At 41.6% G+C, this 17,846-nt stretch overlaps 1 protein-coding gene across 1 annotated transcript in view; it reads right to left on the bottom strand.

Moving 5' to 3' along the window:
• Positions 1 to 3,026: 3,026 nt before the first annotated feature.
• Positions 3,027 to 17,846, bottom strand: part of cfdp1 (craniofacial development protein 1) — a 28,757-nt gene continuing 13,937 nt past the window's right edge. Inside the window, exons 6-7 of the mRNA XM_056282051.1 lie at positions 12,021 to 12,179; positions 3,027 to 4,459 (exon numbers count right to left, since the gene is read on the bottom strand). Of these exons, the coding sequence (XP_056138026.1) occupies positions 4,369 to 4,459; positions 12,021 to 12,179 (250 nt within the window). The 3' untranslated portion in view covers positions 3,027 to 4,368. The remainder of the gene's footprint in view (positions 4,460 to 12,020; positions 12,180 to 17,846) is intronic.

The raw sequence follows: 17,846 nt of genomic DNA on the forward strand, positions 1-17,846 counted from the left end.
TGTATGTTGTGTCCTGTGCTCAGTGGAGATGCAATCGCACGCTGGTCTGAACAGGAAGAACACAGAGTAACGGAGATGCTTCGACCAGGGGTTCCTGTGGTACTGCTGGTTGCTCCCGTAAAGGGATTTCCCTCTCTCAAACAGTCCCATGGTGACATCCTAAACATCTGCATTGGACTAAGTGATATAAAGTTTGATGATCAACTGCTGCATGCTCACTTTTGGTTGATTGAGGACAGATTATATAGTGTGACCCATAACACTTAAATGAACAAATGACTTAGTTGTTAGATCCAAAAAGCTGTGAAATAATTTTTTAGGTGGTTCATAACTCACTGTTTGCTGTAAGGTACGTACCTCAAGGCTCGGTGGGTTTTACGAACAGCTGTGTGGCTATGGGTGTTTTAGACCAGAGTAAAGAAAGCTGGAACAGCAGACCACACATCATGAACATGAAATTTAATACAACCTGGACCTTTCAGCAAAACTCCCATTTACTGGGTCAAACGGCACAGGATTATTTACTCCAGGCACAGGGACATCATCAACGATTGGACCCCAGAAGCACCCAGCTGACCCAATTTTCTTTTAGAGACGAAGTCCTTGTATTACGTCCCACTTCCAGCTCCAAAATTTTTCGCCAAGTGACAAGGGCCATCTGTTGTGGCGAATGGATGGAAGTCGGTTATGATGTTATGCAATCTGACGGAAGCGGTTTGTGAAGATTCACAGCAGATATGCCACCTTCCTCCCCTGAAAGCTCGGCGTGTGATGGTGCCTATTTATCTGACCGTGTCACTCATTGATAGAGATTAACTGAAACCAGAAGTACTATAACCATCTAATACAGACCCCATAACTCATACTGACCATCACCCACCGATTCGGAGAGCAAAGGCAGCTGAGGTGGAAAGAAGCTTTGCTATGTTTTCATACTGGCCTGAACGCACACGTCTCACATGGCACCAAACTGAAACTCCCCATGGGGTTGTGGTTCAAACCAACCCCTACCTGTTGCCTGAGCACAAATAAATAGCTGTTTAACCGATTGGAGTGTTGGAAATAAGAGTAACAGAGGAGTAACTGGTGTTTTCCTTGGCTCTTTACTTGTTCTGTATGGACTACTCAAGGTGTGAATGCAATTTTGTGCAAATTTGACAAGTTGCTGGATCGGTTAGACAATGCTCACTTTTATTAGACGCTACATGTTGTGTGCTACCCACGAGAAAATCTGAGACACTGGTTGTTTTGAGTAGTCAAACCATCAAGTGTAGAAGAAATTTGAAAACGAAGCTTCACGTGAACATCCAGAGTCCCATCCAGTCTAAGTCAACCATCTTTAACAACTAGGCTCAGGACAATTCAGACAGAGCTAGGAAACCTACAGGGATGTCATATTGAGAGTAATGGGGAGCTTACTGACAAGTTCGGGGGAAAAAAATCCATCTCATAATCCACAGGCCATTTTTGGGGCAGATGGAAACAAACAGGACCCTTTCCCCCCACAATAAGTGTAGCCATTAAACTCCCTCAGCACCTATTGCATCCTATCCATCCCAGAAAAGGGATCCCTCCTGGGATGCTCTTTCTGAAGTTTTTCCCATATTTTCCTGAAAAAGGATTTTTTTCCTATGCAGTTTTTTTCCTCATAAAAATCAAGGGTCTAAAGATAGAGCATGCTGTCTATCGTCATTTGCAGTACCTGCCCGTTTTTCATTGTGTGAATGCAAACCTGAGACTGTAACTGTGATTTAGGGCTCAAAATTGAAAGTCTAGATGTTAATCAAGTGTGATTTTGTGCCCTACATTGAAGAGCCAGTGTCAAAACCCTGTTTAGGAAAACAGTCTTGATTGGGAACAGGAGGTTTCAGAATGGTGAGCTGTTTCTCATCCTAAGTTTATTGATAACATAATGGCAGACATGAGGTTTCAAAGAACTTTACACAGCTACGCCAGGCAAACAGTTACCTAGGCTTTGATAGCTAACATTAAAATTACTCAAGTGACTTTCAGCTGAAAATTTGAGCAACCAAGGGGCATAAACTTGGTATCTGTTTGAAGCTTAAGTATCAGGTCTAGACAACAATAATCAAGTTTGCATGACAAAATTTTACATACTTGGAGAGCAGCTACAGAAATTAGCATTACACCGCTTAGAGTCAGGACTGATGTATGTGGCTTCTAAGAATGCCTGTAAACAATCAATTTTTTCTCTCCATTTACTTAAATACTGGGTATTTGCAGTTGGACAGAAAAGAAGCTGTAAGAAAGCCACTTTATTTTGTCATTGTATTCTTGCAACGAATTTGTCTTCTGCATTTAACCCATCCTATTGTATAGGAGCAGTGGGCAGCTGCAGCACCCGGGACCAACTCCAGTTCTTCTTTCCATTGCCTTGGTCAGGGGCACAGGCAGGAGTATTAACCCTAACATGCATGTCTTTTGATGGAGGGATGAAACCGGAGCACCAGGAGGAAACCCACGCAGACACGGGGAGAACATGCAAACTCCACAGAGGAAGGACCTGGTACGGCCTGGGGTTCGAACCCTGAACCTTCTTGCTGAGAGGCAACAGTGCTAATCACTGGGCCACCATGCCACCCTGGCTGGTATTACCCTTTGTAAAGCTTTGTTTGAGCAAACTCTTTCAGCATATCCATTGAAGCTGCAGCTAGGCACCTGTGAGCAAAACACACCAACACCCGGACTCACTTTGGCCGCTGCACTATTTCTGGAATTGAAGTGAATTTCTGAATAATTTACTGCACGCCCTGTGATTGGGTAGTGTATTTGTTATTGGGCAGTACATTTGTGACTGAGTTGGCTTTGCTCGGTTTACGCATCATGGTCTGTTTTGGGTGAAAAGCTGCATCCATCTCAGAGGCAGTGGACATTTGAACTGCCAAGGATGGGAGAAATACGCAAGTAGTTGACTGGTCGAGCCACCCTAAATACAGTTTGTGTCACTACAAAAATGTCTTTTACCTGGAATTTGCTGGATGTTAACAGTTACTACACATTAGTGAATAGAAAAAAAAATCGTTTTTAATGGACATACAATTCAGGCTTCAAAGTAATAAAAAAACAACTTAAAATCAGGGTTTGAATTATCCTGAAACTCCCTGGGAACCAAATTTTTCATATACATGCCACATCTGTGCTCTATATGAGCAATATGAACTGAGCGGGATCTGGAGCTATAATGTAAGCATGTTATCATCAGGCCAGTAATAAATAGGTCAGATTATGAATTATTGTCTATCACACACTGACCATAATTTCTATGTATGAAACATAATTTCTCAGATTAACAGAAGCCAAAGCAAATCAAGACCGCTGAAACACTATGCAAAAAGTCTCCACTTGCGTCACCAACCTCTTCTGTGCCATACTGGTTACAACATTAGCATTTTAATAACACATGCTACTTCAACAATACAAACAGGGGACCTGAGAGAATAATCTCGATGTGCCTTAGTGGCCATCACCAACACAATGACATTGAGCAGGCAGACGCCCTTCGCATTCATTTTGGGCACATCTTGGGAGGCTATTCTGGATCTTGGGGGTATCTGCCCCCCCCCCCCACAATTCTTAAAATTATATGCACTTTGTTGATCTCCTATGTGCCTGCACTCCACTACTCATCATCACTGGGCCACCACGGGAAAGAAGGGGGGAAAAAAAGTAAACAAATCTAACCCTGTAACAACCACTACCTCAAAATTTAAGTGGAAAAAAAGGGGGCTAATATTTACAAGTAGTACTGTAAAAAGTAACAAACAGTGTACGTTTTACCAGTGTAATCTGCTTTTGAATCCAAGCAGGGATGGTCGCTGAATGGATGTGGTGCCATAACCCACATCATCCTCAAACAGTTACACCAAATTACAGAACAAACATACCATTTCCAGGCTTGGCTAACAAACATGTAATAACCCAAAAGGTCTCAGCATGTTTTTATTGAGTATTTATAAACATGTACAGACAAAGAATTCTGTTTAGACTCCATAATCAAATAAAAAACGGCTTTTTCTACCTCAGCCCTTAGTGACAGGTGAAATAACGACAACCCAATCTCTGTCGTTCACAAATCTCAGCTCCCTCTCTTCCCAGTAATCCCAAGTCAACCAAATGGTGGACTACAGGACATTTACACACACACTCTCAACACCTGATCATTATCATTGCATAACCTCATAGATCATAAGTTAAAGAGTGTGACAGAAATACAGGAAGTCAAAACATTTCTCAAAAAACACGTTTCAGTATGTACTCAGGGCCAAGGTTAGGGTCATATGTTGTTGTGTATGTGTGTGTGTGTGTGTGTGTGTGTGTGTGTGTGTGTGTGTTTTGTCAGTCTTTTCATCATTGTTTCATGTTGCTGAGTCGGACTGATTTCTCCAGCTGAAACTGTCGTTGGTCAACACGCTCCAAGAAATTCTTCCGCTCCACATACCTAGACAAGACACACAGAAAGAGAAAGAGTTAGACCTCCTTCCTTTCAATATCATGAGGCGCACAAAAACACACACACGGAAAATTCAAATAAAGTATCAAAAGGTTTTAAGAATATATGCAGGCACATACAGAGAGAGACAGACGCTCACACAAAAACTTCTTTGATATGTACTACTGAGCTCTGGACCCACACACATTTTGCAAGCACTCGGAAGATATCTACTTGCAAATTATGGATTGTTGCTCTGCTGTAGTTTTGTGTTTATTGTCAATGTCAATGTCATTGTCTTCAGGTTGATGTGTTTTGTAATTTCTCATGCACTGTGGCTAGGGTACATGCTAGAAAGTTTTTAGTTTTAGTGCAAGAGTCCTTTTTATGGGTGGACCACAAGATCAACTAACCAGACATACTTGTCAAAACTTCGATCTCAAAAGTTACCCCACGATTTGGGGAAAAACTGCACAAACACACACGGTCACCAAGCGAGAAGAAATAAAAACTTTTTTTATGGCATCAAAAGACAATTCTCCTGTTTTCCCTCTTCACCTCAGGATGCAGTTGAACAGCTTTTACTGTAAAATGTGAGCATGTGTGTGTGTCTAGAGGAATGGGATTTGAGTCTCTTTCGGCTTGATTTTTTTCTTCTTTTTTTTGCAATGAACAATTTTATTAAGTTTTTTCAAAGAGAAAGACGGGACAGAAAAAGAAATAATAATAAAATAAATAAAGTTAATAAAAAAACCCAAAACAAAACAAAAAATAAAACAATAAAATGACCCCTTAAAATTCAGTAACAATACCATATGCCGCCCAATTGCTGGGATAGGCTCCAGCATTCCCGCAACCCTGAGAGCAGGATAAGCAGTTCTGATAATGGATGGAAGTTCCTTAAGCTCACTCTCTAGTCTGGAAGTTTTCTCATTGGTAGACTTTTACTTAAATAAGGCATAGGAAATAATCCTGCCCCTCAGATAGGCTTTAAGAGTGTTCCACCAGATAGAGAGAGTGCTGTCTTGCTTTTTATTGGTTTCTTCAAAAAGAGCTATTTCATCCCTAATCATGTTAACAATAAGATGTCTTTCAGCAAAGAAGTGTTGAAGTGCCATCTGCGGCTCTTAGGAGCCTGTGAAAATTTGGAGAAGCAAGTATAGACAGGTGCATGGTCTGATATGACTATATTACCGATGTTAGAACTAAGAGTGATATCCACTAGTGACTGGGAAATTAAAAAAGTCAAATCTGGTGTAAACATTATGAGGAGGAGAAAAGAAAAAATAATTTCTCCCATCAGGGTGCATCAATCTCCAAATATCTTTCAAACCTAGTAGGTCACTAGCCAACTGTCTTATTGCTGCAGCTGATTTTACCTCTGTGCCATGTCTAGGCTGAGATCTATCTAGATCCTGGTCCAAAATCTGGTTAAAATCACCCCCTAATATTATTTGAGTATCCCCAGTTCTAAAAGAGTTTGCGATAAACCATGGAAAAATTCCGGCCTGTCAGCATTGGGTGCGCAGATATTACATAGAACCACTGGAGTATCCATCAATTGCCCACATACTATTATATAACGATCATCTGAGTCAGATAATACTTAAGTTTCAGAAAAGTTGATTGTCTTGCTTATGAGGATAGAAACCCCTCTGCTTTTACTAGAACCTGGACTGGAAAACACCTTTCCTATCTTTCATATCCAAGAGCATTGGCGTTTTTCTGATTCCCTTTTATTGAGGTGTGTCTCTTGAACAAAGGCAATATCAGCTTTAGATGACTTGAGGTATGCTAAAACTTTATTTTTCTTAATGATATGATTAAGCCCTTTAAGGTTCCAGCTGACTAGTTTCAAATCTGCTGTGTCATTCATTTAGACTAATATATAAGAGGTCATAATGTTGTATTATAGCAGTGTTAAGTCTGTATTTTAGAGGTGAAAGAATTGTAAGGGGTAATAAAAACCAAACCAATAAAAAAGATAACAACAGAACTAAATACCCTCCCAGGCAAACCAGAGGAGCTGGGGAAAAGCAACACATACTTACCATAATCTACTTGGTAAACTTGAGGTCACCCGAACTTGACTTACCATCAACACGACACTATATATATCTGTAAAAACCCCTTTTGTAAATATGTAAAACTATATGGTTATCAGGTCTGCGGTGGTGTAGCAGTCTAAGCATCAGCTTTGTGTCAATGCAGTTGCCCACTGGGGACCGGGGTTCACGCCTTGGTCTCGTCTGAGTATGGCCGAACTCGATGAAGCAGCAATTATTGGCAATGCTGTCTTCGGGAGGGGGGCGGAGTCGGCTTGTGTTCGTCACATGAATGCGTCTCTGGGTGTGTCGGAAAAAGCAGTGGTTCAGCCTGGAGTCGCCTTGTCACGAAAGTGGGGAGGCATCTCCTTCGAGACTGCCGGCCGCAGAAATGCAGTTGGCGAACGCATACAGTACGAGGTGGGAGTTTCAACTAAAATAGGGATCGATTGGCCACTAAATCGGGAGACAAAGGGGAAAATCAGAAATAAATTTAATAAAAAAACCAAAACTTATATGGCTATCTAAGAGGCTTGTTCTACACCCTCTAGTAGCAAATAAAACCTGAAGCCCGTCCATAATAATGAAAGGCAGCCTTATTAATAAAGATACATAGGCTAATAGTTAACCATAAAATAAAGGGAAAATCATACATATAAACATGTTATACCAATACTGTTGGCCCAGAAACATATCTCGCCAGCAGAGGCCTAAACAGTTAGGATAGTAATGCCATGATATAAGAATAAGTAGGAGAGAAAAAAAAGAAGCCATAGTTATATCTGTATCATCAATCCATATTAAACATAGCACACTGTCTGAATTTTGAAATCAGTCCTTAGCAATTCTTCCTTTGATGAAGTCCGATGCCTCCTCCGGTGTTTCAAACCTGTGTTTGGCTCAGTTTAGTTTAATCTCCAGTGTGGCAGGGAACCACAGGGTGAACTCCACTCCCCTCTCTTTCAGATCGGCTTTCACTTGTTTATAAGACATCCTCAGATCGCTGACACGTTTAGAGTGGTCTGGAAAGAACATGATCCAGGCTCCGCGCCAGGTAACTTGCCCCTTCTCTTGTGCTGCCCATGATATTTCCTCTTTCACCTGGAAACGGAGCATATCAATCATGATGGGCTGTGGCCGACCTCCCTCTCTGTGGTCACGTCTTTGCGGATCACCGGGCACTCTGTGCACTCACTGTACCTCCAGTGGTACTTCAAACTGGTGCCCGAGCATTTTTGGAATCTCCTTCTGTAAAAACAGTATCATGCCTTTGTTCTCTGTCCTTTCAGGTATACCTACGATTTTAATATTGCAGCGACATCCTATGTTGTCTAGTTTGTCGACGTGATCCTGTAGTTTTCTCATTTCTTCCTTAATTGCTTCCAACTGGTTATTAGATGTGTCCACGGCACCCTTCATTGCTTCGATCCGGTCCTCGGCTTCACCAATGTGGGAGCTTAGATTGTCAAATTTCCCCTCCATATCTTCCATTTTGGCCTTGATTTCTGTCATCACCTGTTCAATATTTTGCATAGACACCCGGATTGCACTGATCTCTTTAACAAGAAAAGTCAGTGTAGGCTCGTCTGTTCCTCTGTCTGATGTTGAAGCTAGCGTATCTGCCTCTGGCATGATGCTAAGGGCGTCCATGTTTTTGCTAGTTTTCGACGGTTGAGTTGGATCTTTTGGGCGCAGTGTTTTTTAGGTTTCACAGTTCGACACTGGTATTTCAGTTAAAGAAAGCTTCCAAACTATTGTTAACAAGTTCTTAATGATAAAAGTGGAGTCGTATTGTTGTTAATATCGCTTTAGTGTTGGATTTACTGGAGCATCTCTCTCAAGCTCTCCGCTGAGAGCGCACATGATCTTGATGTTTTGTTTTTTTTTTTTTTAACTTGGTTCCCTAGATCTTGTCTTGGTCTACAGTACGGATCGACTGATTATCGGTCTGGCTGATTATTGGCTTAGATATTTGTCATTTTTGATATTATCGTTATTGGCATATTTTTATCGGCCAAGCCGATATTTTTTTTAAATCACATATTCAAAATGTTTATTATTTCCTTACATACAAAAACAATGTTTTGAAACAGTCACATGAGGAGGAGAGATGTGAAAAGAGGAGAAAGGGGAAACTTGTAGAAAAACGGCAAGCAAGAATGGTCAGGTGTGTTCAAAAGCATAACTATAGCATTATCAGGAGTAAAATCTATTAGACACGCCAATAAATGCAGCAATCAAATTTTGCTGCAAAGGAGCAAGATTATGAAAATAAACTTCAAAATGAAGCTACAACCTTTATATAGCTGGAACTCACCTGAACATTTTTCAAGACATTTCTAAATTTTGCAAAAGTCTTTACATCTTCTCAGCATTGGCAACATCATTCCTTCAAAATACATACAGTTGCTTTTAAAATTGCCATAAACTTTAATAAAGGGAGAGAGCAAAGGCCACCTCTTTGGTAAACTGGTAGGGCCATCAATGAATGTTCCAAATTCGTATATAACTGAATCGGGGGGGCACATGGGAGGGTTTTGTCTGTGTCCCATTCCTCAACTTCCATGCCGGCTACTCCTGCTGAATCTCCAAACTGGGAGCGCACAGACTCCCATCTACTGCAGGTAATACGCTGACTATTGATAAGTACCTCATGCAACCCCACTTCAAAAACCCCAAACTATCACTTTAAAGATAGGAGAAAGGGAACATAATGACACTAATGTACATTCTTCCATTCAGTTCAGTCAAAGCCTGCTGGGAGCATTTTAACCAATTGGAATTATTTTAATATTATAATTATTCAGTTTGATCAAAGTTTACTTCCTGCTGTCCATGTTTAATTCATTCCATTTTCATGTTTTGGGAGTTATTTATTTTTAATTTAAAAAGTATTCCACACAGATTGTTATCTAGTGCCTTGAACATCATGCAATTTCTTTTTTCAAATATTTTCGGTTTTACACAAAATTCAATCAAACATATGTTCATTTAAAGGCAGCCTTGTGTTGGGGTTTGTGTTGCTGTAAATTTTGGTACAATTTTTTTTTTACAGTTACCGCAACTGAATATCGGCCCCAAATATTGGTTATCGGCCGCCATAACTTACCGATAATCGATATCGGCCCTGAAAAAAAAAAACATACTGGTAGACCCCTAGTCTACAGTTACAGTCTGAAAACTGTGAGTTTCTTATGTTTACAAAGCATGTATTGAATACACTGACAATTAAGGTGATCGCTTCATATGGTGTAAAAACAGCCATCCTGTGTCGGGAACAAATCATTTCTGGCTTCAATGACTTCTCTCCATAACTCACTTCTCAGTGTCTCTCTAGGTTTCATCCATTTCCTCACACTCTAATCCCAGATAGATTAAATCCTATCTAATCCACTGACCAAACTGAGGGTCTGCCTTCTTCCTTCCATCCATACCTATGAACTTTTCTGGAGTGTCGAAGGTTAAAAAGCCCTACCCTGGCACTAAAGTCATAAAACAACTTCCTCATCTTCAAAGTATTTTTTCTAGTCATGCTAGCTCTTTCATTATTTCACTGAATTATTTTTAAGAAGAAACATCTGAAGATGGATCAGCAATCCATCTCCAGCCAGTCATTCTCTATCACATTCCCAGATGATTGTAACTAAACATGGCAACGGTAACATTGCCACATATCATCTATCTGCCATCCATCCATTCACTCGTTTCTCCCTCCCTCCCAGCCCAGAAGACTTGGAGCTAAACATGAGAGCAGATAATTTGCCTGTCACCCACCCAGTAACTTGAAGAAGCCATAACACTCTCCCTCTCTAATTTAACTGCTATATCTGCTTCCATACACCACTGTCTGTGGCAGAGTATGGGAAAAGAGGAAGACTGAGAGACATGATACCATGATTGTGCGTGAATGCAAATCTGTGTCTGTGTGCCCCTGCTTCCAACATGACACACAAAGCGGAAATAGTTGCATCCTGTATTGTGCCAAAATTTGATAGGCTCTTTTATGACATGAATATGACTTAGCTGAATAACTTTGCTAGCTAGAATGCAGGCAAACATTCATTATTACCCTAACACGGAGAAGACAACAAACAGCAGAGAATTTAAATATCCACGTTTGTGGCATAATTTCATGAATTGAAAAAAAATATCATTTTTTGTTTTGTTTTGGGTTTTTTTTTTAAACCCACATTAATCATTTAGGTGTTATTCTCTGGGGTATCACATGGTCAAATTAATACCTATACCTGCTGCTTTACATTGATGGAAGGACTTAGGTAAGGAGGCAGCCACATGTCTATAGTATATCCAAAATGCTACAGGAATGGTGATGTGTTGGTGTAAGGTGTTATGAAAGAGGAACAATTTGTCAACACCACAGAATATCTGAACATCACTGCCAATCAGGCACACCTGTTCATGGCAGCAGTATCTATGTAGTGGCTTTTTTCAGCAGGATAAATGCCCTATGCTACAAGGCAATGATCCACAAACATGACAGGAATTTCAGCATTATACAGTGGCCTGCCAAGACACCAGATCTCACTGGAACTGAACATGTATAGCATGACAAGGGATAAGCTATTTGCAGTAGAGATGTACTCTTGGTAAAATCAAATCAGCTGTCAGTCACATTGGAGTCGACACAGGCCAGCATCTCAGTGGAATGCATTTAACATCCTACTACAGTAAGTTCATGCCCTGACAACCTCAGGCTATTCTATATGCAAAAGAGGGTGCAATACAATTTTTATCAAGCTGTCCCTAATGTTTTGAAGACTCAGTGTACACGCAAAAACGCCAACACTGCATGCATGCATGAATTACTTTTCCCCATTACATTATTCCATGTCTGCCTGTGTCCAGTTTGTTCATAAAGCTATCCCATTCAGTTCAATCATTATCTGACTGTATGATGTTGCTGCATGTTGAGAAATTGCGTTTTTTTTTTGTATATGAACTTATGTGTCTACATGTTTTTGTGACTGTGTGTGTGTGTGTGTGTGCATTTGCATATTGCTGACAAAGTCAACTGTTTGAGCGATTATGGTTGCCCTTGGTAATAGAACAATGTTAATCTTAATTAGCATCCTCAGGAGTGGCTGAGATTATTCTCTGCTTTTTTAATATCCTCTGTATCCTTCCAACTGCTGATTTTTTCCTTTCATTCCTCTATCCCCACCCTTCCTCATCCCCCTCTCATCTTGCTGTCATGCCTACATCTCCTCTCCCTCCTTTTCATGCTCTGTAATCTGCCCCTTCATTTTCCTCCGCTAGGAGGTTATGACTCATTTTCATCCTCTCTCCCCCTCCCCTCCATTGTTTGTTTTCCTTCGTCATCTGCTTTCCCCCTTTTCACCCACTCCATCACTTCACATCTCAACAGGTTCTGCTCTCCATCTTTCTCTCCTTGGTCCTCTGTTCTGATGTGCTTTCTCGACCCCACATAAACACACACACACAAAACCTTTTCAGACTCAAACCCACTCATAGCTGCTGCACCACAGTATCACTCACTCCCTTACCCCGCTTTGCCTCTGTTGTGGATGGCCAGTTCTTCTGAGATGCCCTCCTCATCTTTGAAGGCATCCCAGTCCAGCTTGGACTTCTCCAGCGTGCTCATCTTCTGTTTCTTACCCCTGATATGACCCAGGATGCCGACCATGCCCACTGTCCGCTTGGCACTGCAAACACACAAGGGAATCATTTAAAAAAACAGTGGTATGAGACTGGACAGTGGTAAACTACATGTCAGGGGTGTGGGGGAAACGCAGATGATAGACATTTTCTAAGTAGTAAGTCATAACTTCACCAACTGCAGTAGTGCAATCAACAACTTTGTGTTTGATTTTTGAGCATATTAAAAAAAATGTTCAAAAACCTGCAAATATTGAGTACAAGTATGAGTAAATGACCAATAATTTCAAAAATTGTTCACAGTAGTAGTTGGGTTTTGTCCTATGGTCTAGGGCAGAATGCAGTAAATAAACCTGCTTGAATTTATTGTGCTGAAAATGCCAAATCTAAACATCTGACCTATAAAATGCTTTGACTATGCAAGAACACTTTGAAAGATTATGTAAGTTTTGTACTCAACATTTTCTCGAGTAGCAGTGGCAAATTTGCAGCTGTGGTGGCTCACTACTGTTGAAAAAGTATAGGAGAAACAGTGTAATATGCACACAGTACCAAATGATTTACGGAGCCTCAATAAAAGATTAATTAAGTGTGGCACCCTGTCAACCCATTTCAAAAACAAATTGTCTCTCCTTCTTTAGCTTACTGTGAAGAGAGACAGAAAACATGGGGCAAAAGAGGCTGCAAAGACTGATGGCAAAATTCATGAGTTGGAGTCAAAACTATGACGTTTCTACTACATCAGATGTGTATTGAACAAAAATGACTTTCTGGGATTTCCTCAGCTGGATTATTGAGCATGCATCAAAACACTGAACAAAAATAGTTTGCAGATACAGCATGAACTTTGTGAACAATAAAGAAAACGCCAGGCACCTCACACACACGTGTGCATTGGGTTATGAATGCAGTGCAGAGGAGATTCATAGTGGAATCACATTATCACACAAATGTACCTGTACCACCTAAACACAAATGTAAAGGGGATCTAGAAAATCAAGTCTGCTGCACTGGCACTGATATCATGAATCATCAAAGAATTAAAAAAAGAGGTACTGTCATCCCTAAATCCTGGAGGCTCACTGCAATTCATGTTCAACATGACTGAATGTACACAGCATGTGAAACTGGGTTGGCACACATTAGACATACTAAACCTTAGCATGGGCATGTCACGAGGGGATGTATTCTCTAGCCTGCTCTACTCCTGCTAGAAACTTCACCTGCAAAGTCCCTCTGTAAATCCCTAAAATTCATGACAGGACAACGATTGGTGGCTTTATAAAACAGATGAGTCAGCTTTAAGGCTGAAGGTCAAACAGCTGGCTTCCTGGTACAGTCAGAACAAGGTGGCGCTCAATGTACGAGACATGGTACAGTTCACGCAACAAAAAAATAAAAAAATTTCTACAACAGAAACTAGACAATAAGAAAACCACTTTTTTTTTCAAATAAAATTGAGTCTTTAGTCAGGTTGTTGTCAAACACTATGCTCGTATTTTGCATTACAAATGAAAAATAATTCAAAGAATCAAGATAATCAAATTGTCCTATTTCTTTTTTGGGGGGGGGGGTTCCCCCTTTTTCTCCCCAATTGTATGCGGCCAATTAACGCACTCTTCAGAGCTGTCCCGGTCACTGCTCCACCCCCTCTGCCAATCTGGGGAGGGCTGCAGACTACCACATGCCTCCTCTGATACATGTGGAGTTGCCAGCTGCTTCTTTTTACCTGACAGTGAAGAGTTTCACCAGGGCGACGTAGCATGTGGGAGGATCACGCTATTCCCCCACCCAGTTCCCCCTCCCCCCTGAACAGGCGCCCTGACTGAGCAGAGGAGGCGCTAGTGCAGCGACCAGGACACATACCCACATCCAGCTTCCCATCCGCAGACATGGCCAATTGGGTCTGTAGGGACACCCGACCAAGCCAGAGGTAACACGGAGAGTCGAACCAGGATCCCCATGTAGGTAGACAACAGAATAGACCGCTACACCACCTGGATGCCAAAAATTGCCCTATTTCTGTACATGTGCATGTACATACCAGAGTAGGTACTAGGCAGGTTCAGGCTCAATGTCATAAGATATTGAGGTATCTGTGGACATAAAGCTTGATCAATAAAGCAATCAACACCAGCCAAACGCCTCTGTGAACCAAAAATCAATAATGCTTGGCCAGCTAACAAACACACAAACATGCACACAAATCCTCAACACTACCCAGAAAGCATAAACAGGAGAATCAAATCATTGACTGCCTATACTGCTAAGCAGCTGCGTGTACGTTTGTGTAAGCACATGCATGTTTCTAAATACATTTTCCGCACACGTCTCCTCCAATACACGTGGAGTCGCCAGCTGCTTCTTTTCACTTGACAATGAGGAGTTTTGCCAGGGAGACGTAGGACATGGGAGGATCACGCTATTCCTCCCAGTTCCCCCTCCTCCCTAAACAGGCACCCTGACCGACCAGAGGAGGCAATAGTGCAACGACCAGGACACATACCCACATCTGGCTTCCCACCTGCAGATATGGCCAATTGTGTCTGTAGGGACGCCGGACCAAGCCAGAGGTAACACAGGGATTCGAACCGGCGATCCCCGTGTTGGTAGGCAATGGAATAGATTGCTACGCTACCCGGATACCCCTGTTTCAGTGTTTTCCAAACACTGCATTTTCCACAACTCTACCTGTCCGATAGCTTCAAGACCCCATGTATGTAAGCCCTTTTGGCAAGGGCTTACTTGACAAAGAGGGTTTGTTCAGATTTTCACTACCTTGGCAAAAAGAAAATGATGAATAAACTCAAATTACTAATCAAGATCGGATACATTACCGGTTCTCGATTTCATGACGTGCCAGCAAGATAGGTCTCACGTAGAAGGGAAAACTGAAAATCGGCCTCACCCTTTAACTAGAAAGACTGCTTCTAAAAATTAAAATCTCCAGAACAAAACTGCCTACTGGATTCAAAGCACTCAGTTGTGTGTGTTTGTGTGTGTCTGCATGTACTACTGCTGTCCTGAGTCAGCGAACAGAGAGAGAGGAGAAGGATACAAACTGCTACTCTCCAAAAGAGTAATGAAGGTGAAATGAGGAAAGGGAAAAAGAGGACAAATGACATGAGTAGAGAACGTTAACTGACAAAAAACAAAGAAAACAGAAATAAATGATAAAAGGAGCACAATATGATGAGTGGGACAGACACACATGCAGGAGGTCAGCAGGTCCAGGAATATGAGATGGATGAGGATGCGAGGGAATGACATAAAGAGTGGGGCAGCCGTAAATCTGCCTACAAAGCACTATGGAGCTATCCTGTACAAGTCTGTCCCCCAGCTCTGTCCTGGTTCACCGTGTTCCCTCTGCTGATACACTGGGGAGGCCGAGAACAAGGCTATCTTGTTAGGCACGTCAGCTTAAATCGCATCAGCCATGTTAGTATTAGATGTAATAATCCATGCAAGCAAGAACAACAGCATCTTCTCTCCTCACTATCAAACCAGTTTTCCATTTCCTTCCAGCATGGTAAGCTTGATGGTGGCAATCATTTCAAAAAGCAGGGTTAAGGTTAACCCTAAAACTAATGTGTAAGAAGCCGGGTTGTTGTGAAGTGTCTACTGTGTTGGCGTAGTGTTCTGTGCCTGTCACGTCTCACTCTCAACCTTCACCGCTGCCTAGCAGAAATGCGAAAAGCAGAGCCAAGCACGGTAAGTCTCTCCCTGCCAGTACATAAGTCTCTCCAACAGCAAGCCCTATGTAGTGCCTCCTCGGGGGCGACACATGGTAACTGGGTACACCTTGGACCCTGGCTGAACTACAAGGGACTCAGAGGAGGTCTGGCCCCTAGACGTGCGGTACGCAGGCCCACTGGTGTGTGGATATTCCCTGATGCCCATGAGCCAGCCCCCAGCTATGGGTTAAACAGCGCCACTGCCTAGTGGATACCTCGAGGGAGGAATAGGCTACAGGAGTAAGCCCCTACAGAAAATCAACGTCTACAGTGCTGTTGTTTTTTTGTTTTCCTTGCCTTTTGTATCTGTTTAAGTGGGAGAGTACTGCTGGCACCGTGTGTGGCGGCTGCTTCTCCCTCTCGTAGCCCCCCTTCCCATCTACCCCTGTATGTTTGTGCTATGTTTATCTGTTGTCTTGTTTCACCCCGTTTATTGTAAAGCGACTTTGAGTTTTAGAAAAGCGCTATATAAGATTGATTTATTATTATTATTATTATTATTAATTTAGCTGATTTTTTTCTGCAAGAGCAGTGAATTTGACGACTGAATCCTACAACTTTGGCACAACAATACTCAGTGTTGAAAAGGTTAATCGATTTATTAGTTGACCCGAACATTAATCAGTTGTAATTTTGGTAATTGCTTAATAGTTTTATACACGTATCAAGTAAAAATGCCTACCATTCACAAATGCTTACATTTGTTACCTTTCTCTGATTCATTTCATAATAAAATTAATACTTTAGGGCAGTGGTCCCCATTGACCCAGGACATGGACCACCTACTGCCGGGTTGTGCAAACCCCAGAGCAAACAAAAAAATGCATCAAATTTGGTGCTGTCCACATCTGTAGGCTATGTTTGTCCTCTCTCCTCGACTGTTGTATCCTTGATCCTGCCCACAATTATAGGGACTGGATAAACCTATAACGAAATATGCAACATCAATCTCGTTACATAATCTTGTACATATGTGGCATTTATTCCCGAGCTATATGGTTGGTTGTTTTTAAGGACGTGCCTGGACAGAGGACTTTCATGTGTAGTTTGTAGCTGAATGGAGTGCATCTCCATTGTCTGTCAACACTGTGACAATGTAGCTTTGCCTCCCTTTTCCTGACGAGAACTGAAACATTGGATCACAGCGGGTCAGGCTCTGCTTTTTTATTTTAACCAGGGATTACTGCAACTACAGAAACTGGAGCCAAATTTTACACCGTGTCAGTCCTTGAAAACAGTGTTTGCTACAATTAAACTGTTCTTACAGCCATTCTGCTATGGAGACTAACACGAACGGAACATGAAATATTAGGCAGGTGATTGTTATATTATAGCCTATTCACGGTTCAAATATGGTGCTCATGTTTGTTTGCTTGCCACATGAAGAAATCCTGTGGGCGCCTCTGGTTTGCCAACAGGATAAACTGCTCTGTGTTTCATCAGCGTCTAAATCTGTTAATATTGCAGGAATACATGTGTGATATAGTCAGTTTTAGTGTCAAACAATATTCCCGTCATGGCACCACAACCCTCCCTGTTAGATCGCTGACTGACTAGGTCGCAAAACATATTTCAAACATAAAATCAGGCCGTGGTGTAGAAAACGTTGGGGACCCCCGCTTTAGGTTTTTTTTTGGGGGGGGGGGTACTGGTCAGCATAATGTGCATCTATAATTATTTTTGACATTTTGTAGACTGAACGATTAATCAAAACAATAAATAATCGATAGATTAATCTATAACGAAAATAATCATTAGTTGCAGCCCTAGCACACATCCCAAGTAAATTCATATCTGAGGCCTCATTTTAAGAGTGGTCTTCCAATCATATTTGGTCTCTCTTCGCTAGTGTACATAGAAACTAACATCAAAACCTGTTACATATAAAAAAATCCTACTCCTTGTGACATTCGGGATGTAAAATTTTCATCTGACGTGGAACCTTATGTGGAAACAGCCGCAGATCTACTTTGGGTTTTC

Source organism: Lampris incognitus, chromosome 6 (genome assembly GCF_029633865.1).
Source record: "Lampris incognitus isolate fLamInc1 chromosome 6, fLamInc1.hap2, whole genome shotgun sequence".
In the NCBI taxonomy this organism is placed as follows: domain Eukaryota; kingdom Metazoa; phylum Chordata; class Actinopteri; order Lampriformes; family Lampridae; genus Lampris; species Lampris incognitus.